Source organism: Microtus pennsylvanicus, chromosome 2, assembly GCF_037038515.1.
Source record: "Microtus pennsylvanicus isolate mMicPen1 chromosome 2, mMicPen1.hap1, whole genome shotgun sequence".
In the NCBI taxonomy this organism is placed as follows: domain Eukaryota; kingdom Metazoa; phylum Chordata; class Mammalia; order Rodentia; family Cricetidae; genus Microtus; species Microtus pennsylvanicus.
The window spans coordinates 147,100,447-147,127,941 of NC_134580.1; the positions used below are offsets into that span (position 1 = coordinate 147,100,447).

General features: G+C 49.6%; 1 protein-coding gene across 1 annotated transcript in view; it reads left to right on the plus strand.

The window, feature by feature from the left end:
* Positions 1 to 200: 200 nt before the first annotated feature.
* Positions 201 to 27,495, plus strand: part of Cass4 (Cas scaffold protein family member 4) — a 40,478-nt gene continuing 13,183 nt past the window's right edge. Inside the window, exons 1-2 of the mRNA XM_075963947.1 lie at positions 201 to 386; positions 20,296 to 20,709. Coding sequence (XP_075820062.1) covers positions 351 to 386; positions 20,296 to 20,709 — 450 coding nt within the window. The 5' untranslated portion in view covers positions 201 to 350. The remainder of the gene's footprint in view (positions 387 to 20,295; positions 20,710 to 27,495) is intronic.

The following is a 27,495-nucleotide window of genomic DNA, read 5'->3' on the forward strand; positions in this document are numbered from 1 at the left end:
AGGAACTTCACCTTGTAAAGCAGAAGGGGGGTTTTTTCATGTGTGTTTTTTTTCCTCCTTCTTCTTCTTTTGTGGTTTTACACAGCAAATGAGTGTCAGCATCCACTTACAGATGAAGTGAAACGTCAGGCATGGAGGCGTGAGGGTGGCCTGTATGTGCTTCTGGCCCCACCTCCCGTACCCCTCTCATTTGACTCTCATCACTTGAAAGGATCTTCTCGACTGTTAGCAAACAGTTCCATAGAATCCAGCTGCTGAGAACTGGCCAGCATGCAGTGACATTGCGTCATCGGGCTCTGGAGCCAGAGATATTAGCGGAGAGCTCCGAGGAGCCTGCTCACATCACCGACATGAGAGGCACCAGCATCAGAGAGGCTGCACCCAAGGTGAGTGACTGATGAGGCCCTGCGCGAGAGAGGCAGCAGCGGACCCTACCGCTTTTTGTCTTTGCGTCTCTAATAAGGCGAAGGATAAGCATCGGGGGCAGGTGGGTTTGGAATGAGAATGTTTCTCTTTACCAGTTGTTGGCTTCGGGATGGCTGGAAATGACTGGGAGAAATCAGCTGGAGGCAGACAGCTCAAACATCCACTGTGTGTCTGTTCACGACCCAGCAAACTCTGTTAGCAAGATGCAAAGCTCTGCCTCTGTCCACGCCATCTCTTCTCTTCCTTCCTCTGCATCCTGAGTGTGCTTAGTGTGGTCTAAGGATGCTGATTGGGTTGGGGACACATTTCCCTTGAACAGAGAGCACCTAGACCTTGACTCTACGCTTGTTCAGTCCAGCGAGGATGCTCATAGACTGCCTTTGTGTTCTCCTGGCTGCTGGGAACTCGAGCTTTGGTACAGACTTCAAGTATGGGCCACGAAGCAAGAGACATTCCTATGTAGCTTGGCACACTGCTATCCTGAGAAGGGTACTGGGGCTTGAGACACGGCTCAGTAGCTAAAATACTTGCTATACGGGCATGGGGACCTGAATTCTGTACCCAGGGCCCACATAAAAAGCCAGCCATGGAGGAATTCTTCTGTAACCCAGAAATGGCAAAGTGGAGACAGGGAAGTCCCTGGAGCTCTCTGGCCAGCTTCCCTGAGACAAGCGACTCCAGCTTCAGATTCCAAAGTAAGGTGGGTGGGTGATAGAGAAGGATGTCGTGACAATTGGTTCACACATCCTTTCTACACACACACACAGGATGATAGAGAAGGATGTCGCTACATCAACCTCCTGCTCACACATCCTTACTGCACACACACACACAGCTGGTGGAGGTAGCCACAGGAAAATGACACTCACAGTTGATGCTTTCCTGTTCTGTCCTATCCTTTCTAAAATTTAATAGAATGATCCAGACAAAGGAGAGATGAGGCAGTCGCTAAATGGGGAGGCTACTAGCCGGAATTAAGTGCCGGCTGACATTGTGATGGTAACAAGTGTCAGCTATGGGATCCGGGGCTGGGTTCCGTGACAGATCCTTATTCAGATAACGTGTAAATATCCGAGCTGAGGATCTTGCCCTGTGGTTCACTCTGACATTTTTCGAATGAGTGGTTTAGCCAAGCCCCGCGTGTCTTTCCCCCAAAGCCACCGGTTCCCATGAGTTTCTCCCCCTTCACAGGGCATCGGGGCGTCCATTTGTCGATAAGTTGAGGCAGCACAGGCTTTGCTCGCTGTTGTTCAGCCATCTGAAAATTAGCAGCAGTCCCTGCACTCCTCTGTCCGGGCTGGGGCTGTAGTGCTGCAGGTCGGGTGCCTGCATCACAGGCACAGAGTCCCGGGTTCTGTCCTCAGCCCTGGAGGCCCACACCTGCAATCCCAACCCTTGGAGACAAGAAGATGGGAGATTCAAAGTTATCCTCAGCCATGGCTACCCAGGTTTCATGAGACCCTGGTGCGAAACAACAGGAGATGCTTCATCCCTGTGTCCCTCCCATCACCCAGATTCTATGAGCCCACTAGAGCTTCAGACCATAGCTGTGCTCCTTCTCCAAGAACACGCTGTTCACCATTTTGGCTGTGATTCATTGGTCTGTTTGTCCAAGCCAGCCTTCCTTCCAGAACCACGCGTTATACTCTCTGCCAGGTTTTACGTGTCTTTAATCTAGAATGATCCACTTCCTACTTTTCTGTCATGACTTTGTCAGTTCTATTTTATTTTTTTTCTGAACCGCAGAGATGCTTTTAAGATCTGAAACTTGATTTTACTTTTGCACCAATTTCTTTCTGCACTTTTTCTACATCACTGCACAATCTGTGGGCTGTGTGTGTGCGTGCGTGTGACTCAACTGACATCCTGGGCACCGGTGGCGTGCAGCCCACCTGTCGGCTTGATGCAGGTCCCAATAACTAACTGTCGCCACCCTCACTCTCATCTTCCACGTAAGGAAGCTGCCAGACACCCAGTGGGCTATCAGTGGCCCACCAAGTCAACCAGGCAGACTGCACCCAGCTTTCAGCCGGCTCACTGCCGTCTCACCTTAGACAAGGACAGTAAATTATGTCTATAAATAAGCCAGCTAAGTGCTGGGGACAAGGGGGTGTGGCCTGAACTGTCAGCTCTAGGAAAAACTGAAGGGGGAGGACTGCAATTTCAAGGCCAGCCTGAGCCACACTGACCCTGACTCAAGAAACGGACAAAAGGTGTGTTTCTCGCTTTGCAGGACCCGTGTGATATCCGCTTCATTATGTCCTATTCATACAACTCTCTAGGAAATATGTCCTGACTCTCAACTCACAGACAGGTTATCCAAACTGGAGCTGTAATCTCAGCTCATCTAAGGCACCCCTTTCTTTCCAGTGTGGTGGTGCCGAGTGGGGGCCCGGTCTTCGCCGCCTAGGCCAGAGGATCCTCCAGCGAACTGTAAACTCCATTTCTGGGGTATCTGTGTAGAAGCATAGAAGCACATAAGCACATGTATTTCTCTTCTCCTCTCTCTCCTCCACCTCTCTTCCCTCCCTCCCTCTGTCCCCCCCCCAATAGGCCCTCACCAATTAGCCCTGGCTGACCTCAAACTAGAGATCCACTGCCTCTTCCTGCCCTAGAGTGCTGGAATTAAATGCACCGCCACACTCAATGTCATATACTTTTCCCATGGAAATGAGCAGGAGCAGTGAATTAACCTTGAAGTTTGTTGCTATTTATAATATAATCATGTAATGTAATATAAGCAACATATAACCTAATATAACCAACATATAATAGAATTAGCATATAATATAATATAATCAACAATGTGCATTAAAAACCAGATCACACTGGTACAATTAATTGATCTGCAAGTTGGTTTGGCCTTATTGATTGTTGTTTAATTGTTTTGTTTTTTAAATTACATTTTATTTATCTTGTTTGTGTGTGCATGTATGGAGGATGGGGGTCAATGTCACAGCATGTGTGTAACCAGAGGACAGAATCAGTTCTGTCCTTCCACCATGTGGGTCCCAGGAATTGAACTCGGGTCCCGAGGCTTGGGAGCAGGAGTCTTTAACCACTGAACCATCTCACTGGCACTCAGTTGCTTTCTAAACAGGAGTGGTGCTTGAGAGGGTTCTGCTAGGGAAGTGGTCCTCTTCTTTAATGCATGTGACATCAAAACCCCCCACTATCATTCAAGACCACTTACCCAATCAGACCCCAAGTTCAAATTTGCCTACCGGAGGAGGCGAATGAGCTGTTTGTACGCTGCCGCTGTGACTGTTCGTTGTTTTCTGAGACAAGGGGAACATGTAAAAATCAGTGTGATAGTAGCAAGAGGAGAGCCTGGTGACTTCAGCATGCACAGATGCAGAAGGGAGGTGCCCGCGTGCACAGCCCAGCGGTGAACCTGTTGTCTCATTGGTCTCTTGGCTGACTCACCTCCACAGCCACTCAAGAAGTGCTGAAAATGGCTCGGCAGGTAGAAGGTGCTTGTCAGCAAGTCTGGCGACCTGGGTTGGATCCCCAGGACACACATGACAAAAGGAGAGAACTCACTCGTGTGAGTTATCCTCTGACTTCCGCGTGTGCACGGTGATGTGTATCCATGCATGTGCACACACACGAGCACACATACAATAAACGCGCAGACAGAAGGACAGATGGACAGATGGGTGGTAACTTGTTTAAAGAAGAGCTAGGAACTTGTTCTAAAGGACAGGAAGAGCTGCCGTTGTGGTGCATACCTATATTCACAGCACTTGGGAGTCAGAGGCAGGGGGATCATGTTTGAGGCCAGCATCTGCTACAGAGGAAAGCCTTGCTTCAAAGGGGGTAAGTTCTTATTTTGACCTCTCGGTGTTTCTAAAACTGCCCTATTGTCTGGGCAGTATATGGCATAGCCTGTGATCCCAGACTAGGGAGGTGGAAACAAGAGAACCAGGAATTCAAAGCCAGTGTGGGCAACCTGAGACCCTGTCTCCTCTATCCCCAAAGACAGCTGTGTGCTCACTGGTCTCGGAGGGATTTTCAACACATCTTTATCATAACAGTGAAATATCTAACTTCTTACTGTTGGGGCTTTTGTCTCAGGGGCAGCAGCTGTCTTCCCTCTCTACCCTCAGAAAGATCTGGGAAAAGACTTAGAATGAACAGCAAAGCCTTCAATGCCATGAGACTGGGTGGGAGGTGACCCAGTGAGACAGACAGCCACTGGCTGGGATAAGGGTGCTTTCAGAGGCTTTGTCTGTGAGGAACAAGTTCAACTCAGCCTGTCTTCACTGAGGCTGTAAGCCGGGCATTCCACACTCAGTGCCAGAGAGCACGCATGCATGCGCGCCGCACGTGCAGGTTCATGCGCCTGAAACTGCAAGAGCCAAGGCCCAGCTGAGCCCACTGCTCAGAACTTTCCCTGCTCCCTCCTCCCTTCTCTCAGGCCCCATCTACAAAGCCTCTGTGGAGCCTATCTAAATCTGCTCCCTACCCCACATACTCCCATCACTCTCTCTCCCATCTTGTCTTCACACAGCATGACTGGACATTGTTTGACTCCGCTGGGTTCATGGTTGGTGTCTGTTTCTCTCTGGAAAGACATTCTGGGGTTGGCGGGCCCTAATCTGCTTATGGTGCTAAAGGGGCCTCAGCAGTGCGTGCGTGTGCGTGTGTGTGTACAGTAGGTGCTCAGTAAATGCCTCCTGGCCATGTGTAACAGGCAGTTTATAGGGAAGCATACGCAACACAGCCTCACCACAGAGACAGGAGCAGCACTTCCTGGTTGTCAGGTATCTGGGAACAGAAGTCACCCTGGACTCTCAGCTCTTTAACCCCTCCTAAGCCCAGCCTGAGCGCCACTTGACCTGGATTCTTGAGAAATGTCTCCCCCTTCTATGGTCACGTGGCCATTTAGCTTTGCATTGTTAGGATTAAAGTCATGGTCACAAGAACCTTCCCTCTGAGCTTGGCAGCGAGTTCCCCTCATCATCTCATGAGGTGAAATAGTCCAAGTGCAAGACCCAGAGAGGAAACACGAGGAGATATTTTCATGCCTTAACCCTTGACCCGAAGCAGCGGCTTTGGGCTGCAGGAATTCTGGGGCAAGAAGACCGAGCTGATGTGGCAGCTGGGTCAGAACAACAGGCAGACCAAATGAAGACAGCGATTTCAGGTGCAGCCAGGTGACCCGGCAAGTGTGGTGGACACAGAGAGCCGCCGTGGAGATGCAATGACACATTCCAGGCAAAAGAGGGGGCATGCGCAGATCGTGAGCAAAGGCCCTGTGTGGGGAACGGGTGCCCAGAAAGGTTGGGTGCTCAGAGCAGAGGAAAGAAATGAAGAGACTGTCCAGAAATGAGGCTGGAGAGGGGAGATCAGTGAGGCAACATAGCCTCGTTTGCTGTGTCAGGACTTCAAAGCTCCAAAGGAAACTACTCACCTACTTAAAGCGGATGCCACCCCCTGATTGATGTTTGAAAACATTCCTTGGGTTGCTAAGCAACAGAAGCTGAGTGAGAAAGGACAGAAACCTAGAGCTGAGCTAGAAAACTCAAGGCCAGGGGTTTCACTTCCATTCCGGATAAAAATCATCCTATGTCCACTGGCATGGAGAAGGATTCATTTCCTCTGAACTTTGGAGGGGAGCATGAGCAGAAGACCAGTGTCCCTCCATCCATTCTATACCTACTGAGGGCCTACTGTGTGGCAGTCACTAGTCTGTACATACTGAGGGCCTACTGTGTGGCAGTCACTAGTCTAAGTGCTTCAGAGGAATGAGTGCCTGCTCTTTCACACCCTGTATTTATTGATTCAGAGACAGAGTCTTACTGTGTAGCCCCAGCAGGCCTGCAATTCACTGTGTGTCCAGACTGGCCTTGAATTCGGAGGTCCAATAGCATCTGCCTCCTAAGTGCTGGGATTAAAGGTGCATATCACCAAGCCAGCTCTTCCTCGTTATTTCATAGCCAGTTGTTACCACCCATCTAGAAATCAACTGCACACTCACTGTCTGTCTAGTCTCTTGTTTAATGGTCTCTTTCCTCTGGACATTTTCTTTCCTATAGAAGGCATTTTATTTTATAAAAAGAAGAAAAGGAAGGGAGAAAAGGGAAAGAAAGGAGAAAGAAAGAAAGAAAGAAAGAAAGAAAGAAAGAAAGAAAGGAGAAAGAAAGAAAGAAAGAAAGAAAGAAAGAAAGAAAGAAAGAAAGAAAGCCATCACTATATCACTATCCTGGAGCGTCAAACAATGGTCAGCATCAGAAAGTTCAAAGGGAAGAGAGCACAGGACGCAGGAATAGAGCGAGATGGGGAAGCAGCCCTGGAAATGCAGTGCAGTCCCTTTGAGCTGCAATGACTAAGGGAGGAAATGACAGAGGCCTAGAGGGAAATCACTCTGAAAAGGAGGAAGGGGAGACGGCTCAGAAGGCTGCCTCTGAGGAGAAGACAGCTCTCCAACGTGCGCTGCACAAAAAAGGGGAACTACATTTTTCAAGAACCGTTTCCAAACACGTATTGTTCATGAAACGTTTGCTTGGCTCAGAGGATGGCTGTACGCTCAGCCCAGAGCAGAAGCGTGGCAAGGCAAAGCCTAGGTGTGATCCCATTCCTGGACAACAGCCTTGGCTCCAAGCAGGAGGCTGTAGAGTGAACCCCAAAGCTGCTCTTGGCATTCAGGAAGCATTTGTTCATAAGCTCACAGGTGGTAATTGCAAACTATTATGTTCTTTACCTTTGTTGCATCTTTATTGAGAGAAAGAATGTGTGCATGTGTGTGCCAGGGCCTGCGTGGCCTTCAGAGGACAACTTTCCGGAGGCGATCCTCTGCTTCCACCACCTGGGTCCTGAGGATTGAACTCAGGGCGTCTGGTCTGACAAGTGCCCTTCCATCGTCTCACTGGCCCAGGAGTATGTTTGTTGGTTGCTCTTAGGGGAACAGATGTGGCGAAGAAAGCATAGGGTCTCTGTCCCCAGAGATGAGATGTTTGTCACCTGGTCAACAAGACAAAAAAAAGAAAAAAAGAAAAAAAAGAACTTTGTGGAATGTTTGCTTCAGGTTCAAAATTTAAATTGAACTCCACTGAAAGAGATATAAAAACACAGGGCAGGGCCAGGCGGCAGTGGTGGATGCCTGTAATCCCAGCACTCAGGAGGCAGAGGCAAGCAGATCTCTGTGAGATCAAGGCCAGCCTGGTCTACAGAGCAAGTTCCAGGACAGCCAGGATTACACAGAAAAAACCCTGTCTCAAAAAACTAACAAACAAATAAATAAATCAGTCAGTTCTCAATGTTTATATTGCCAGGGGGCTCCATTCTGTCAGTGCTTCACTGGTGACAGGATCAAAAGCCACTGAACAATGACCAGAGAGGACCGGGCCAGTGGAGTGAGCCACCCGTTAGCCTGTCACTTCCAAAATAATAAACCCAGCAAACCAGCGTGAGTGAGCGCACACCAGCCGAAAGTTGACACTATAGGGTCCCACAGGCCTCCTCGAATCCCTGAAGTGACCCTGGAAAACATGCGAAGCCAGTGTGCAAGTGTGAAGCTTCCGAAGCCAGTGTGTGCGAGTGTGAAGCTTCCGAAGCCAGTGTGTGCGAGTGTGAAGCTTCCGAAGCCAGTGTGTATGCGAGTGTGAAGCTTCCGAAGCCAGTGTGTGAGTGTGAAGCTTCCGAAGCCAGTGTGTGTGTGAGTGTGAAGTTTCCGAAGCCAGTGTGCGAGTGTGAAGCTTCCGAAGCCAGTGTGTATGCGAGTGTGAAGCTTCCGAAGCCAGTGTGTGTGCGAGTGTGAAGCTTCCGAAGCCAGTGTGTGTGCGAGTGTGAAGCTTCCGAAGCCAGTGTGTGTGTGAGTGTGAAGCTTCCGAAGCCAGTGTGCAAGTGTGAAGCTTCCGAAGCCAGTGTGTGTGTGAGTGTGAAGCTTCCGAAGCCAGTGTGTGTGCAAGTGTGAAGCTTCCGAAGCCAGTGTGTGTGTGAGTGTGAAGCTTCCGAAGCCAGTGTACGAGTGTGAAGCTTCCGAAGCCAGTGTGCGAGTGTGAAGCTTCCGAAGCCAGTGTGTGTGTGAGTGTGAAGCTTCCGAAGCCAGTGTGTGTGCAAGTGTGAAGCTTTGCTCGCCTTGTCATGTGTTGTTGAATGACGGCGCCAACTTTGAGCTCTCCTTGGTCACCCCAGTGGAAAAGTCACATCCCCCAGGGACCTGTCTCTGGTAGGCCAGAGGTTTTTAGGTGTGGCACACAGGTAGTACTTGACAAACATCTGCAAATTATTTATAATTTACATTGCATTAATGCATATGAGAAAAAACTAGCTCATCAGATCCATATTTTTAAGAGTTGATATTGATTAAGAAAGCTTAGGGGCTTTTTTGGTTTTGTTTCGTCAGTTTTCCCAACCAAGTATCTTTTATTTTTCTTTTCGTTTCCTTTCATTATCTTTTTTCAGAGGGTCTCACCATGTAGCTCTGTCTGACCTACAACTTGCTGTGTAGATGATGCTTACCTGGGGCTCACAGAGATTCCCCTGTCTTCACTTCCTGGGTGTGCACCGCCACCCCTGGCTCCAACCAAATACCAGGATACAAAAGCGAGAAGTGGGGGTGGCGTTGTCTGTGAGGAGGGATCCACCAGAATCAGGACAAGGCTGGGCTGGGCTTCAGAGTCCCAGGCTAGCCAGGGCTACACAATAAGATCCTGCCTCACACTCTGAGCTTAGACCAAGGGCTCCGAGTACCTGTTTTCTGGCACACACAGGCCAAATAAATAGAAGTGTGCTTGAGTGAGTGGGCAAGACCCACCCCCGCTGTCAAGAAGGAAATGTTTAATTCCTGGTGGTGGCTTGGAATTTTTCTAGCCCACAGTCTTCCTCAAAGAAGGCATTGCCTTCCACACTTGTCGAAGTCTCTGTAAACGTGTGGCTTCTCATTCAAACCAGCAGGAAAGAATGACTGCTAGGTAGGTCAGCGTTCACTCCCACCACGAAAATGTCGGTCTACATCTGGGTTACGCTATGAACTAGGGGCATTTTCAGAGGGACGCGGACGATGAGGAAGCAGCCCTCCCTCCCCGGGTTTCCCTTTTTCTCCTCTATGCTGCCTCTCAGTCATGTCTGCCGGGTTTGCCCCCTTCTTTGTCCTTGGTGTCTCCTGACTAGGCAGCCACCAAGGCTGTCTGCATCCAGACTGGAGGATTCCCGGGGGAAGGTCTGTGGGAATCGGGCTTTTGGTTTCTGTCCAGAGAGACAGGCCAGAGCAGGTGTTGGAGAGCACTGTCAGGCACATGGCCTCTGAATTCCTGCAGCCTCTGTAGAGAGCCAGAGGCCTGGGGCAATCATCTTTGCCTGTGCCGCCTCATGAGGAGGTTGTGGACACGGGAGAGGATCAAGATGAAGGTGAGTTGTGACAACCGCCCTCCTTGTCTGACATCTCTTTCCTCTACGGCGGATTGCCAGGGGCCCTGCACAAAGAGCCTGGGGTCATTTCAGACTGTCTGCTGAACCTCCGGGAGGTTTCCAAAAGAACGGTACCTTGGGAAACAGATTTGGAAACAAAAGAGTCTATTTTATTTTAAAAGTTACTTTCTGTGTATCCGGGGGAGTATGGGGAAAGCCTGAAACTTCAGGCTAAAGGAGGAGGATTGCTACAAGTACACAGCAAGTACTAAGCCTCCTAAGCTACTTAACAAAACCTTGGGTCAAAGACAACACAAAAGATGACATTCTGCCCAGTTTTTTTTCTTTCTATTTTTCTTGTTTTGAAAGCTTAAATGTCATATTGCATAAAAAGCAATCAGGGAGGGAGGGGCCGGGGGCATCCTTTCAGATAAACTGCGCCGGGTCGCTTAGCTCCCTCTGGACAGCTGCTCCTCTTTTACCTCCAGCTACTTTGCACTGCTTTGGAAAAGCAAGGGCAGCAATTCCCTCCAGTGCCTACATCTAGGATGCTGCCAGGGACCACTTGGCTGTATCTCATCTAAACATCCCCAGTCCCCTTGCTGATGGGATACAGGGTGGAACGCAGCTGACTGGGACAAGGGAGGAGTGGCTGCTCCACGTGAAACAACTGGATATAGCACCGATTCAGAGGGCAAGTTCTGGGCACAACATAGGAAGCTCTTCTGGCTATTTTAAGAGACTCTCTCAGTTCCCTATAACGCATGGAATTTTACTTTAGTGTAAATACAGCTGGGGAAAGATTCTCAATGGAAAGTAACAGAGAAAAAGCGGCTTCAGGACGAGCAGTGGTGGCACACAGCTTTAATCCCAGAACATGGAAGGCAGAGGCAGGTGGATCTCTGTGAGCTCTAGGCTAACCTGGTCTACAGAACGAGTTCCAGGACAGAGAACCAACACTCAGGGATACTCAGAGAAACCCTGTCTCTAAAAAGGAAGAAGAAAATAAGCTGTTTGATGCTAGACCTGGTGGCACCGGCTTGTAACCCAGTTACTTGGGTGGTGGAGACAGAAATATCACAAGTTCAAGGCCAGCCTGAGCAACTAAAGGAGACTCTGTCTCAGAATAAAAAAGTAACGGACGGCTGGAGCCTGGGAAGCTCTGGGTCCCAGGTCAGAATCTCAGTACAGAAAAACAAAAAGAACGTAGGAGAAGGGTTGTGGGAAGGCGCGAGTAAGCTCCTTTCTATGCCATAGGATGGTGATGAAAATACAAAGAAGGAAGGAGAGACAATGGGAAAACAGAGTCAGAGAGGACTGGGAAAGGCAGGTGTTGGAGAGAGAGGTGGAAAGAGGGAGGCTGCTGGCCTGCTATCCCCTTATAACTGCGAACCTCACGGGATAGCACCAAGGATGAGAAATTGGGCACATGGCTCATTCAATCATGCCATGAATGTCACTATGTCCTGCTACTACACTCCAGCTCATGTGTCCCATGTGTCAGGCCCTCCTGCTGGCTGAGCTATCTCCCCTGCTAAGCATCATGCATCTGCTGCAGGAGGGGAGAGTGTACAGCGCAGCCTCCTCGGCCGCCCAGAGCCTCACCTATCCTTCCCAGACTGGCCAAGTCTTCCAGTGTAAACAACTTGAATGTTCATGCACCAGCAGGTTTAGTCTGTGGGAGTAAAGGGTCTCAAAGTCCAGTGATTCTCGGTGGTAGTGTGCTTTCCAGGGTAGCAGGAGAGCCTCAGTTCAGATTCCCAGAGTCCACTGAAAAGCCAGCGCATGTCTATAATCCCAGCATGGGTCAGTGGGCAGAGACAGGAGGATCCCTGGAGCTTGCTGGCTAGCCAGTCTAGCGAAATCAGACCCTGTCTGAAACCTAAGGCAGAGTGCCTTTGAGGAAGATACCCGAGGTGGGTCACTCCTCCACACATGCAAGGATTTTCTCTCTCTTTTTACTCAATTACAAGTGACGTTGGATGGCATTCACAATTACAGGGAGGCTGTGGGATTAGGGGACTTTCACAGAATCGCTTTGCTACAGCTCCTCAGAGCACCCGACCCTCCTCCTGTCCCCTGTCTGAATGTCACCTTACATCAGAAGTTTTACCCCAAGGATGCTCTGCTTCTTCCTCGAGGTCCTTCCTCCTCCGCAGCCTTCCCTTTGCAGAGAAGGTGGGTGGGAGCTTGGAGGCGGTGAAGGGGGTTTGACTTGGAAAGTTTCCTTTCTTCTTTTCTAAACATAATGTACCTTTCTTAATGATGGAAAATAAGCATTCTCGGTCCCCTGGGTAAGGCCGTCTGCTCTGCTCTGATGCTTCCTGGCTGAGCTTTGCATCCCCACGATGTGAACTGTCCCCAAGCTTAGCTTTCTCATCAAGATATCTGGTGGACCCTTTGGAGACCTCGTTCCTGGGACTTCCCATTTCTCACCTGTGCACAGTATACATGTTCTTTTATTTAGTGTTATGGTGTGTATATGATGTTGGGGGTCTATCTGTGCCATAATTTGGGTGTGGAGAGAAGATGACAACTTCATATAGTGGGTCCTCTCCTTTATCTGGGTTTCAGGGCTCAGACTAACATCATCAGGCTTACACAGGAAACACCTTTACCTGAGCCATCTCGAGGGTCAGTGTATGCTACCTTACCTTTATATTTTATTTTATGTATATAGGTGTTTGGCTGTGTATATGTATGTGCACCACATATGTGCCTGGTGCCCATGGAGGTCAAAAGAGGGCACTGGATACCTTGGAGCTGGACTTACAAATGTTTGTGAGCTGCCAGTGGGCGCTGGGGATTGAACCTGGGTCCTCTGGAAGAACAGCAATTACTCTAAACCGCTGAGCCATCTCTCTAGCCCTGTAGTTTATTTTTCTTTTTAAGGTGTAGTTTCATTTAACTATCCTTTCATGGTCCAAAAAAGGGAAGTGTGAGTGAGCCCTTTACCTTCCCTAAAAACTAAGAATTCTTGAAAATGAGCCATGGCGCCTGCAAGACAGAAGCAGAAATGTTCAGCGTGGCCATGGGTCAGAACTGTAGTTCAAAAGAGGCCTGTGCTCACCCGGCTGCCCTGGTCCTCCCACCCTGCAGGGACTGCTGTTGTCTGGGCAACTCTCTCCTTTGCTGTCTCCTGCTGTGGGCTCACCATGTGCTAGATCCCTCCAGTGTCCGTGGCTTCAGCGGAAGCCATTGCATGACTTTCCTGTCCCCAGCTATGACCTTTTTTATTTTAGAGGCAGAGGAGTCTGGGGACATTTTGTGAAGGATAAAACAAACAGGAAGCAGAATTGGGCCCCATCATGCTGGCTGAGCCCCAATTTGGAAAGAGGGAAGGAAGGAAGAAGAGAAGGTTCCAAAATGGAGGGACAATCAAGGACTTGGCGGAGTCCGGCCTTAGGCACGGGTGCTCACAGCCCATGGCTACTGACTTTCACCTCCAGGAGAAGCAGGGCAGGCCTTTAAAGCCCAGCCATGGGTGGGCTGTGCAGCACACTGCTTCCCCTGATCCCCTCAGAGGTATACTACTGACTATTCATTGTTATTATTACTGAATGTAGGTGTGCATGATATGCACGATGTATGTATGTGGGCGCACATACTGTGGCATGCATGTGGAGTCAGTTCTCTCCTTCTGCTACATTCCGGGGGTCACACTAAGGTCACAGCCATTCCCGGCTCAGCCATCTCCACAGTCTGCTACTTCGCTTTTCTCATTCCACTGGCTCAGCCCTTTGAGAAGCAAAGTGACTTTTTTTTTTTTTTTTTGATTTTCGAGACAGGGTTTCTCTGTAGCTTTTGGTTCCTGTCCTGGAACTAGCTCTTGTAGACCAGGCTGGCCTCGAACTCACAGAGATCCGCCTGCCTCTGCCTCCCGAGTGCTGGGATTAAAGGTGTGCGCCACCACCGCCTGGGCAAAGTGACTCTTTAAAGTCGGCCTGTGATGCCACAGCCCCCTCCTCGCCCACGTGTCTTACAGCTGTGGTGCTCACAGAACTATTTCCCGCCCAATGCCTATCAGCCATCTCTTTGTTTTACTTCAGTGCTAGTGTGGAGCCCAGGGCCTTGTGGGTGCCAGGCAGCTCCTACCAGAGAGGCACAGTCCCGGCCTCTGGTCATTCTTAAACTAGCTCATTCTAGATTTGAACTTGTTTGGCAAATTAGACTTATGTTGAGGGAGCAGGCTATGAGATGTGACAGTGACAGCTTCCAGGGTGACAGGCCCAGATCTGAACCCCGATGGACGGTCTCTGTTAGGTGACCATGGGTACAGAAGTCCCTTAACCTCCCCTGGTCTTAAGTGCCTCAGAACTCTCATAATGAGGCCAACCAGGCAGACTTCCAGACCCCGTCCCCAGGTCTGACCCTTGACTTTCTGCATTTTTGTCCCTTCCATAAACTGGGAGGATGGAAAGCAAAGGTATTGCTGAGGGGCAGAATCCTGTCGTGCAGGAACATACCTGCCCAGCCTGCAGAGGGGATTCGGGGTTAGGTACAGGGAAGATGAAGATGCCAGGGTGGTTGGAGCCAGGAAAGGATGCTTCCACATTTCCCTGGCTTCTGTGAAGGTAGGACAGATATGGCGTGTCAGTTTTCCCAGCGCGAGCCTTCTGACAATGCCCTCTCCCAGTGTACCTAGCGCTTCCCCGGTCTTTCCCTGCAGCCACGGGAAAGCAGGCTCCACCCACTTTGGACATCCTTTAGGCTATCTGCCTTGAACTCCGTACACCCCACCTAGCCACGAGGTATAAATAGTAGCCCCGACAGAAATTAAAGCCCTGATGATTATGTACGGCCTTCCAGCTGTTCCGGTTCCTCTAACTCCTCCATTAGTGCCCACACACACACCCTCGCTTGGGGCTTCACGTCTCTCTTCCTCTGCCGACAGGCCCTCCCACTCACCCTTCATCTGACTAAGCCCCGCCCCCAGAAAGCCACTGTCCCAAAAAACTTTCCCCACCTTTCCTACCACAACTTGCCCTAGGCAGGCCTGGCTTCTTCCAATTTCCCTTTTTCCCCCCCATCACACTCATAAAGTCTCTCATTGACTTCTATGGATCCGACGTTTACTTCTGTGGAAGTTGAATAGAAACAAGCCGTACCCATAAGATACAATAGTAGATCAGGGACTTTTGCGTTTACCACGGTGCCTTCAGAGAGATTCTGGCAAGGGTATATTCATATTTGCATATGTTCTGGTGAGTGAGTGGATGGATGGATGGATGGATGGATGGATGGATGGATGGATGGATAGATGGATGGATGGACGGACGGACGGACAGACAATTTCTCAGGTCTCCAGCTGATCAATCTCCTCCTCCAGCTAAATAGAGTTTGTAAGCTGATTCTTCCAGGTCCTTCCTCCCTGCCCAATGAGGTCACCTCTGTTCTTTGTCTTCAAGACAAAAGGGTCCTAAACCTCTCCTGCTTCTGCCTTCCAAATTCATGTCTCTTCTGTTTCCTAACTGTTGACTGGAGATGAGCATGTGCAAGTGGCCATGGAAACACCCGTCTGAGGAGGAGGTCCTAGTCAATGAAGGTGGGGAGAGGGCCTGTGGGCAAAGGGAGAGACATGTATGAGGTCACACGGGAAGGCTTGAGGATGTGTGAACAGGGGAGCTAGAGGAACTGGAAAATGACGAGTTGTCCAGATGGCCACACATTTCTCCCACACTGGGCGTGGTGGCACACATCTGTAACCCCAGAATTTAGGAGGCAGAGACAGAGACAGGGTGAAGTGTGATTCTATGGGCGGGAGAGAAACATCCAGTCACAACAGGACCAGAAGTTCAGTTCTTTAGGGACTATAGACCAGCATGGGCCATGTGAGATCCTGCCTCAGAACCATAGTGGCTGTAGAGATGACTCAGAGGTTAGGAGCAATGGCTGTTCTCCCAGAGGTCCAGATTTGATTCCCAGAACACATAGGTGGCTCACAGCTGTGATTTCAGTTCCAGGAAGATACAATACCCTCTTCTGTTTTCCTCAGATGTCAGGCATACACATGGTGCACAGATAAACACATGCAGGAAAAACACCCATCAAAATAAAGAATAAACTAAGAATTTTCTAAAACAAATAAAACCATAAAACTCAACCTAGCAAGAAAGGAATGGACATGACACTTGTTTAAAAAAATTTTTTCACAGGGCATGGTGGCGCACGCCTTTAATCTCAGCACTTGGGAGGCAGAGACAGGCAGATCTCTACGAGTTTGAAGCCAGCCTGGTCTACAGAGTGAGTTCCAGGATAGTCAAAGACACATTAGAGAAACACTGTCTCTAAAAATCAAAAAAAAAAAATCCATAAAAACAAGAATGAAAAGGAAAACCTTGAGGCCAGTAAGAAGACTCAGTGGTGGGTAAAGGTGGTAAGGGGATCTCCTGCCTTGCCTGGTGACATGAGTTATAATTTAGAGACCCATTCTGTAAAAAGAACTGACTTCCAGAAATTGTCCTCTGACTTTCACAGGCATGCTGGTGTACACATGCAACCACAAACACGCACACACAGACACACACAAAAAGGTTTTCAAGTTTTAAATAAGAACATCATAAGAAACAGAGATAACACGTGTCCTACACTGTCATGTAACTATCCACGCCAATGTTTCCAAATTAACACCCCATTAAAGAACAGCTTGCGAGTCACCCTCTGATACCACTGGACTGCTGCCAGGTTCCATGGCTGTGGCTGCCAACAGCTTCCATATGTTAGTTTCAAAAGACTGAGCATGGCAGTGCCAGGAGCCTGGGTGCACAGTGAGGACTTGCTGCTGTTGTCATAGGGGCTACTGTGGTGTCTCCTCTTCCTCCGGGATGAACTGGCCATGACTTGCCCTGATGGACTTGCCCATAGGGCCTTCCATAGGTCCTTCATGTGGGAGCCCAATTCTGCATAGAGGAAGGCAGCCTCTACAGGGTGACCCCTGAGCTGAAAACTGGTCATGCATTTGAAAGATGCTGGTGAACGAGTGTCCCGGGCAAATGGAATGGCAGGGGATGGTTCCAAACTAGGAGCATCATGAAAAGTCAAGAGACAATATGGGCAGGAGTGGCAGGCCTGAGGGACGACCACGGGGGCCTCAAAGCCACCCCAGGAACTTGGCTGGCATCCTAAAAAGTAGTTGTGAGTGATCTGAGTTTTAGACAGGCTCACATGTATGAGTGTGTGTGTGCATGTGTGTGCATCCGTGTGTGTGTGCGTGCATGCATGTGTGTGTGTCTAGAATATTACAGGAAGAGATCCATTGAATCCAAAGGTTACTAGATCTCTCTGACCCTCTGTTTTCCTACCTGTAAAATGGAGACAAGACAGCCCGTGTCTGAGACTTCCGGAATTTGTGATATAAAATGTCTGAGCACTCAATAGAAAATAGGGTCTTGTTCCATATAATCCACTGTGTTTCTAGGATCCCCACACGTGTTTCATTCCTCTTCTGGTGTTCTTGTTGCTGGTGTTTCATTTTGTTTTGCTTTGACTTCTTGAGACAAGGTTTTCTATAGGCCAGGATGAACTTGAACTCCCTATTCAGCCCCTCCTACCTCCCCGAGCTGGGATGACAGACATGTGTCACCTTGCCCTGTTAGCTTCCTTCTTCTTGTGCAGCAAACTTGGTCTCTGTTATTAAAATTTGGTGACCGAGGCTCGGGGCATTTTTGTTGCTTACCTAGCATACTTGATGCCCTAGGTTCCGTCTCCAACATTGCCACTAATTAATTAATCGGGAAATCATAATCATCGATCGCTTGCTGTTTATAAAGAACCACGATACAGAAGGGACTCGCGCTGTGGCATGTTAGAGGTCACTTTGCTTTTGAAGATATGGCCAGGAGCAAGCAGTCAGCTGCAGGAAACCATATGTCAGGAATGAGGCAGCTGCTATCGATCCAGGACAGCTGTGGGTGCCCCATGGGGCAGATGCTTCCTGGCTTGGGTGATCCTAAAAACCCATTGTTCTCTGGAAATACCCCCGCCTCTCTGAATGTCCAGTCCCAGAAGAAGCCACTGCTGTTTGGACAGTGTGGCTCAGCTGCTTTCAACAGCTGCTCCATGACACCCATGGTGAACCAGATAGATCCTGCACGAATCCGTGACAGGCCTCCCCGCCAAAGCACTTTGGATAGATTTCTTAAGAACTGTGAAGGGTGAAGGTTTCCATTTTCCCAAAATAGATGGTTAAGTTGTAATATTCATTCTCTCTCTCTCTCTCTCTCTCTCTCTCTCTCTCTCTCTTTCTCCCTCTCTGTCTCCTGAAACAGGGTCTTACCTCATAGCCCATGTCCTAGAACTTAGCGTGTAGTTCTGTCAGGATTACTGACAGTAATCCTGCCTCAGCCTCCTGAGTGATGGAAATCTCCTACAGATTTAGTGAGTTGCCAGGCGCTGTGGCTCACACACACAATGCCTGCACTCAAGCGGTGGAGACAGGAGGATCAGGAGCTCAGCCTGGGTTATAGAGAACCATGTTTACAAAACAAACAAATTTTAGAAAAATTTGACTAAGTCCAAGCCTTTAGTCAACTTTCCACGAGAGTCTATAACCCTACTCTATTGGAATAATCTGTTATTTGCCATTTACCTTTTAAGGCTGGATATTTAGCATGTGTTTTTTGCTTAATGTTGTTCTTGTTGGTTGGAGTCCTATTTTTGAGTATGTTATTACCCCACTCCCTTCAGCACATCATCCCAGCTGGTTTCTGCAGGCCTCCAGGCGAAACCATGATGTCACATTCCAGGACCATGGACCAGCATCTTCTGGTCCTCTCTTTGAGCATTCTCTTTAAATATTAAAAGGGTTGGCACGGTTAACACAGAAAATGCCCTCGTCTCCCGCTCTAGACAAAGCTAGGTGTCCATGCTCCAGCGTTTTACCTGCTTAAAACTTGACAGTTACAGCAGCGTGGCTCCACCCTGGTCATCATCCCAGCGAAAGGTTAATGTGGACCCTGGGGACACAGCTGAGGGTGAGGAGGGTGTGCACCCTGCTCTTGTGGGACACAGGCAGAGAGGTGGTTATCCTCTGTGAGTGAGAGATGAACATGAACTCGGGAAGATTACAAACAGACGGGAAGAACCAGGTTGGTTTGCAGGGTGACATCGGAGACTCCTCTTTCGCAGGAAGTGACATTCAAGGAGAATCTAGAAGCCTGTGTGGGATTTCAGTGTGGAAAGAGTGACTTGGATGTTTGGGGAAAGAGGGACGAGCACTGGAGGGCACTGCAATCCTCAGCAAGGGTGATCATGGGAGACTGGTGGGGAGTGTGGGGGACAGAAAATCACCAAGGGCCTGGAAGGTTCTGGATCCCAAGGATACCAGGGCAATAAGGGTTGGTAAGTGGGGAGTGACGTGACCGAAATGAATGTTTCTTAAATCTCAGTGCCAGATGACAGTAGCATTCGGTAAAAATTCGCTGAGCTTCTGAAGGAAGATCCGTTACCTTAAGAGAAGGCAGCCAGGGCAGTTTGGGCAGTCTGAGTACTTCCAAGAATGGGTTAAGAAGCTCTTTAAGGGTTGCAGAGATGGCTCAGCAATTACCTGCGCTTGCTGCTCTTCCAGAGGATCCGAGTTAGGTTTCAAGCACCCAGGTCTCTTTGGGCACCTCAGGCATTTCATACGTGTGTACACACATGCACACACATGCACACACACACACACACACACGAGTGAAAAATATTTTTAAAAGCATTTCCATCATTCTTAGCAAAGAGTGTTAAACGTGTGCCACAGACATATCAAAAAAACAGAGTCTTAGATGGCTCTTTCAGGCGGGGACAGTGCAGATTGATCAAAATTTTTGCCGCAGAACCGTCCCCTGCCCCCGACAGTACTCAGGATGTGCCTCCCATGGATGAGGCAAGTGCTCTACCACCAAAACACATCTTTATTGTTTTTTGAAACAGGGCTCACTTAGTTGTCCAGGCATACATTGAACTCTCAATCCTCCTGCCTCAGCCTCTCAAGTGCTGGAACCACAGGTGTGAGCCACCAAACCCAGCTAACAAACACCCTTTAAGCTTCTATATAACTGAGCCTGAGGCTGATGCTGGTGACAGAGTAATAGATAAACAAAGTGTATTCGTCTCATATATATGCATATATACATATGTACGCACAAAGATTTCATTCTAGTAATAGTTCCATTGGTAGCTGTCGTCGTTATTCTCATTTAATCCATAAGAAAACTGAGCTTCAGAGAGGGTGGCTACTATGATAGGCACACAGGCACACGGACATGGGACTTTGACCCAATTGCGCGTCATCGTACGGCATGTAAGTACAGTTTTCAGAAAGGCCTTATTAGGGCTGCTAGCCTTGGGTTTGGGGATGCAGGCAAAGCATCCCAGAGGCTGTGGCATCACCAGAAACCCTGAGGAGGGGAAGAATAAGGGCCAGCACCTCTCAGGAGGGGTATGAAAGCAGCCTGGAGGCTTGTTTGTGCTGCAGTGTCTTGGTGGCCTGGTGCCGCTGACAGTTACGGTGACAACACATTCATTCTCTCCCCCCAGACCCTGTTGGCCAGGGCGCTTTACGACAACCATCCTGATTGCTCGGATGAGCTGGCTTTCTCCAGAGGGGACATCCTGACCATTGTGGAGCAGAACGTGCCAGAAAGTGAAGGCTGGTGGAAGTGTCTGCTCCACGGGCGGCAAGGCCTGGCTCCCGCCAACCGCCTCCAAGTCCTCAAAGAGAACCCTGCAGACAGAGGCCTCCTTAGAGGTCTGGACACAGATCTCACCAGCTCAGAGGCGCTCTATCAGGTGCCCAGCTTGTTCTGCCCACCACCCCCAGGGCCCGTGTATGAGCAGATGAAGAGCTGGGTGGAGGGGCCGCCTCCAGCTACTGCTCAAGTCTACGAATTGCCTGCCTCACCTTCCAGTGCCAGGATCATCTGTGAAAGGACTCTGACCTTCCCCAAACAGGTGAGTTTGTCTCCAAGGAAAGCACAGTAAAGGGTATGTGATACCCAGGGGCGTCGATACACCCCAGTCATTGCCATTTAACCTCAGAGCCCTGTCGAGCATGGCTAAGGCTCGACCCATTTCATTCACACTCAGCACCCCTGCGCCTGCCCAGCTCACCAAGACTGGCCACCCTGTGCTGTCAGTTGAAGGCCCACTGAGGTGTGTTTAGGAGCCTGTGGGCTACCCCACACCCACAGAGACCACTAGGAATAAGAGAGACAAGTGACGGGTTAATTCACAGCATGTCAAAGGCAAAGCACTTCTCACTGCATTCAAGGCATGCATCAGTCTCCACAATTTACTTCTAAAATTGCTGTAGAAACAACACAAGAAGACAAATAGATATGGGGGTGGTGTGGTCACACTGGTTCCGGGAGATCGGGAGGGGGTGTGGTCACACTGGTGCCAGGAGATCAGGAGGGGGTGTGTGGTCACACTGGTGCCAGGAGATCGGGAGGGGGTGTGGTCATACTGATTCTGGGAGATCAGAAGGGGTGTGTGGTCACTCTGGTGCCAGGAGATCGGGAGGAGGTGTGGTCACACTGGTGCCAGGAGATCAGGAGGGGGTGTGGTCACTCTGGTGCCAGGAGATCAGGAGGGGGTGTGGTCACTCTGGTGCCAGGAGATCGGGAGAGGGTGTGGTCACTCTGGTGCCAGGAGATGGGGAGAGGGTGTGGTCACACTGATTCTGGGAGATCAGAAGGGGTGTGTGGTCACACTGGTGCCAGGAGATCAGGAGGGTGTGTGGTCACTCTGGTGCCAGGAGATCGGGAGGGGGTGTGGTCACTCTGGTGCCAGGAGATCGGGAGGGTGTGTGGTCACTCTGGTGCCAGGAGATCGGGAGAGGGTGTGGTCACTCTGGTGCCAGGAGATGGGGAGGGGGGTGTGGTCAGTGCCAGGAGATGGGGAGGTGTGTGGTCACTCTGGTGCCAGGAGATCAGGAGGGGGTGTGTGGTCGCTCTGTTGCCAGGAGATGGGGAGCGGGTGTGGTCACTCTGGTGCTAGGGAAAACCCAGAGGTCTCCAAGTGTTTGCATGGAGGAGGTCAGTTACAACATTATTAGAAGTTTTTTCCCACTCTCACTCATTTATTTGGGAGCAGAGCATGCCACGGCCCATGTGTGCAAACCACAGGACACTTTCAGGAGCTGGTCCTCTCCCTTCCTCCGTGTGCAGGTCCCAGGGCTCAAACTCAGGTCCACAGGCTTGGTGGCAAGTGTGTCTATCTACTGATTCATTCATACCCCACCCCTATCCCCTGCCCAAGAAAACTGTGTTTTGTCCCTGCCACCGTGGCAAACAACTACATAGAAATAAGAAATGGATTGTTTCTATGCAGTTGTTCTAAAAAGGAAAACAGAATCCTTTAGCCAAAGACTAGACAAGATAACAAAGAAACAAAAAACCCAAAAATTCTGTATGTCTGTGTGTGTATCATGTGTGTGTATGTGTATGCAGGTGCACATGTGTGTATTGTATAGTGTGCATGTGTTTGTGCATACAGGGATACATGTTTATGTTATTGTATACAGGTGTGTGTATGTATTGTGTGTATATGTGTATGCAGGTGCACGTGTGTGTATATGTGTAGTGTGAATGTCTTCATGCATGCAGGTATATATGTGTATGTGTTATTGTATGCAGGTGCACATGTGTGTATGTGTAGTGTGTATGTGTTCATGCATGCAGGTATACGTGTGTGTTATTGTATACTGGTATGTGTTTTATGTGTGTGTGTGTGTATGCAAGTGCACATGAATGTCTATGTATAGTGTATATGTGTTCATGGATGCAGGTATACATGTATATGTGCTATTGAATACAGGTGTGTGAGTGTATCACGTGTGTGTGCAGGTACACATGTGTGTGATATGTAGTGTATATGTGTTCATATATGCAGGTATACATGTGCATGTGTTATTGTATACAAGTGTGTGTGTGTGTGTGCGCGCGCGCGCGCGTGCATGCACGCATACACGTGCATGGTGTGCATGCATTTAGGTTGGAAAGACCTAGAACCCACACAGGTAGTTCTCCTCAGGAAGCAGAATTGAGGAAGGAGAAAGTTAAACAAGGTAATGAGCAGGGACCTTTGTTTTATTCTGTCCCATGTTCCCCAGCACCTAGCATGAGGCAAGTCTGCAATCAATATTTCATGAGCAAACAGATCAGGAACTGATGGGTGTCCATGGGACACATGTGGCACCTGTGATTCTGCAAGCGGTGGAAGGAGCTTGGTACTGTGGTCACAATATTGGGGTCTTAAGTAAGGAGAGGAATTAAAAGGAAACAGGAGAAAGATGACGTGGTGTTAGCCCCACAACCCTGGCCTGGGGCTGAAGCTCGGTTGATGTGGTGCTTACCTAGCATTCTTGAAGCCCTGGGTCTATCCCAAACACTGCACAAACCAGGCCCAGTGGAGCACCACTGTACCCCAGCACTCAGGAGATGGAGGCAAGAGGACCAGGAGTTCAGGGCCAATCTCAGCTATAGAGTGAGTTTGAGACCAGCTTTTGCTACCTGAAGCCCTGTCTCACAAACAACAAACAAACAAAAGCTCACTTGGCAGTCTACCCCATGACACACTGCCCTTGACCACGTGGCCAACAGTTGTCTCAGAGAAGTGAGCAGAGAAAGACTGCTGCCTCTGATGTGGGGGTGGGGCAGGACCCCAGAACTCGCTCAAACCTCAGCTCCCTCCTCTCCAGCTTCCAGCAGTGCCTGGAACAGGACACTAATCCTTTCAAAATTTGAATACTTCAGATTCCTCAACTCGCTGAGCTGCCGGGCAGCACAAACAGTTGTCACACACAGACGCTGGGCTGGCTGCAGACAGCAAGGGGATACAGTGTGAGCCTCCTACCACTGGCCGCAAGGCAGGCCCTGACTCTCTTTCCCAGTCTCCGCCCAGCACCCGCTGCTGTCTGGATGGCTGACTCAGGAGGGGCTCTGCCTGTCTCTTTAAGAATAAGTCATAAGGGACACAGACACGGTCTATCAGGTAAAGGTTCCTACCAAAAAGAAACCTGGTGACCTGAGTTTGGGGTCCAGAACCCACATGAGGGAAAGATTTGGCACATTGCCCCCTGACCTCCACAAGTGCACGATGACACCCATGTGTGTGTGCACTGATGTAAGTCATTAAAATGTGGAAAAGAAGTCATGCCGGGCAGTTTGAATTTGAATTTCCTTCCAAAACTACTAAAATGTTAAAAAAAAAAAAAAAGGTAAAGGTCTGTCTGACTCTCCTCAAAAGGATAGCATATGTGATGCCCACTGATGCCCGCTGTTGCCCACAGATGCCCACTGTTGCCCACTGATGCCCGCTGATGCCCACTGATGCTCACTGATGCCTGCTGATGCTCACTGACACCCACTGACGCTCACTGACACCCACTGATGCTCACTGACACCCACTGATGCCCGCTGTTGCCCACAGATGCCCGCTGTTGCCCACAGATGCCCGCTGTTGCCCACAGATGCCCACTGTTGCCCACTGATGCTCACTGATGCCTGCTGATGCTCACTGACACCCACTGATGCTCACTGACACCCACTGATGCTCACTGACACCCACTGAAGCCCGCTGTTGCCCACAGATGCTTACTGTTGCCCACAGATGCCCACTGTTGCCCACTGATGCCCACTGTTGCCCACTGATGCCCACTGTTGCCCACTGATGCCCACTGATGCCCACTGTTGCCCACTGATGCCCACTGTTGCCCACTGATGCTTGCTGTTGCCCACAGATGCCCACTGTTGCCCACTGATGCTCACTGACACCCCATTGACACCCACTGATGCTCACTGACACCCACTGATGCCCACTGTTGCCCGCTGTTGCCCACTGATGCTCACTGATACCCACTGACGCCCACTGATGCCCACTGATGACGAGCCTCCCCAGTGCCCAGCACAGGTCCAGGCTCCACTGTCCCCCTGGAAACTGACACAGTGTGAGGGAACGCGAAGTTCACATTGCAACTTAACTCAGAGGATGGGTGCTGTGTGTGCAAGGAAGGTCTGTCCTTGAGGCCTGTCGGCAGTGTACATCCTTCCGGGAGGGCCCCTGTGGTGACCATGAGAAACCACAGTGAATGAAGGGGAACTCTGGTCCTCTGTCCCTGAGCAAGTTCTCCAGGGACCACAGAAAATACCCAAGGAATGTCCCTGCCTTCTCTCTAAAGGAGAGAAGGTTCTCTCTTTGTCCTAACTATATTCTGGCTTCCTCCTCCTCTTCTTTCTCCTCCTCCTTTTCTTTCTCTTCCTCCTTTTCCTCCTCCTTCTCTTCTCCTTTTCTTCCTCCTCTTCCCTCTCCTCCTATGAAGGGGCTGGTGTCCTGGCTCCTTTGACTTCAAAGGCAGCTACTATCAATCCAGAACAGTAGGAGGTCTCCAGCACCCTCTGTCCCTTGTCCCTGTGTTGGGGAAACATCAGACTGATGACGTCTAAGGTGAGCCCCTAACTGTACCCTTAGGAGATTCTATATAATTTCCTCTATCCCCAAAAGGAAGAGCCAGGCACTCAAAGAATAGTGTGGTCCACAGGGAAGCAGGCATGGATGTCTTTGGGGCTCAGGCATCTGCCATTTATCCCTGAGTCTGAGGCTGCCCAGAAAACATCTTCCAACCAAGGACAGTCACAGGTAGGATTAGGGAAACCCGGCCCTTTGAGCTGTGTCCACTGCAGTCTGCAGACTCAAGCCACAGCTGGAGCAAAGCCTTTCACGGCTCCTTTGTACCAGTGCCAGCTCCAGGATTCAGAGTGGTCCGGCGTTAGACACCAAGATGGCTGGAGCACAGCACAGCGTGCCTCTCAAGTTGTCGTGAGCCTTTCGTCTATGTGCCAGAGTCAGTGTATCCGAAGCCTCTGAGGGCCTTTGAATTAGAATGGTCCTCCATCCTACACAAGAGGATTCCAAGCGAGGTCAAATGGCCCATGCCGATGAGCCATATGTTAGCCCAGGGCAGAAACTGATGTTTTCAAGTCGGTCTGTGTCCATCTGTCCACCTGACCTTAATCCTCAGCGTCTCTGCTCTCCGTGTGGCCCTCTTTATGTGAGTCTGGCTGAAATTATTTTTTAAACATATTTCGTCAGTTATATAGGAAAGTTCTTTTTTATTACATTTATTTATGTTTGTGAAGGTCAGAGGACAATTTGTGGAAGTTGGTTCTCTCGCTTCATCCAGGGAATCCTAGAAATCGAACTCAGGTCATCAAATTTGGCAGCAAGCACCTTTACCCACGGAGCCATTGCACTGACCCCAAAGCGACTCTTTCCGCTGAGTTTTTGTCCTTTGTCACCTTCAGGTCCTGGAGGTGCAGCTCAGTTACTTGTATGCACACTAGCGAAACCAAAACAGCTCCCAGAGGCCCGCATGTCTTCCTCCTGCAGCTTCACCCAGGAAACCACTCTTCTGAGTTTTTGTTTTACTTTTCATTCCAGCTTCCTTTATTTAATGTGGAAGCCTGGCTTGAAACACACACAAAACCACATGCAGAACAGACTTCCATTCTGAGAACGGCCACGTTGGTATTTCAAGTGTAAAGGGACAGATTTTCTGCGATACTCACTTGGAATTACTTCCCATCCCTGTGAGCCTTTGGAAACCACAGTTCTTGGCTTGTTCCTTAATTGACTGCATCTAACTTAACACTTTCCCAAGAAAGGGGACATTTCTGAAGTGGCACACACAGGAAAGTCCCTGAGTGAACTGTAGGTGGCTCCCACAGTCACTTGTGACCCACAAAGTCAACCATTTGCACAAAATAGGCAAGGAAGGGCTTGGAAAATTGGGTGGGGGGGTGCAATTAAACTGTTGATGAGTTTGGTCCTGGGCCAATCAGCCTAAGACCAGGGACAGAACCAGGGTTTGATTTTTCTTTTCTTTCTTTCTTTCTTCTTCTTCTTCTTCTTCTTCTTCTTCTTCTTCTTCTTCTTCTTCTTCTTCTTCTTCTTCTTCTTCTTCTTCTTCTCTCTCTCTCTCTCTCTCTCTCTCTCTCTCTCTCTCTCTCTCTCTCTCTCTCTCTCTCTTCCTCTGTAGTCCTGGCTGAACTGGAACTCACTCAGTAGACCAGGCTGGATTCAAACTCACCACCTCCAGACTTGATTTTTCTAATATGTGTATACATGTGTTTGTGTATGTGTGTGTATGTGTGCATGTGGGGGGTGTTTATGGGATGGACATGTGTGTATATACATACGGTGGTCAGAGGTCAACCTCAAGTTGTCCACCTTGCTATTTTAACATTTAACATTTAAACAGCATGGTAGAACATGTCATTAATCCAGCCCTGGGGAGGTAAATACAAGTAGACCCTGTGGGCTTGAGGCCACCCAGCCTGGTCTACATAGCAAGTTCCTGGCCAGCCGGGGCTATATAGTGAGACCTTTCTTGAAACAAAATAAAAACCACAGCTACACTTACTGGGGGCACATGCTTGCCACAGCACATATATGGAGGTCAGAATTCCACTTACTGGAGTCAGTTCTCTCCCCTCACTGGGTGAGTTCCAGGGACTGAACTCAAATCGTCAGGCTTGGCTGTAAGCGCCTTTACCCAATGGGTGAGCCACCTTCCCTGCCTGCCTCCTTTCTGTTGTTGCTTTATTTTGTTTTTGTTTTCTGAGACAACGTCTCTCACTGGCTTGGAACTTGTCCATTCTGCTAAGCTGGAGAGGCAGTGAGACTAGGGATCCCCAGCTCCCCAGTACTAGGGTCACAAGTGGGTGCCACCATCCCGGA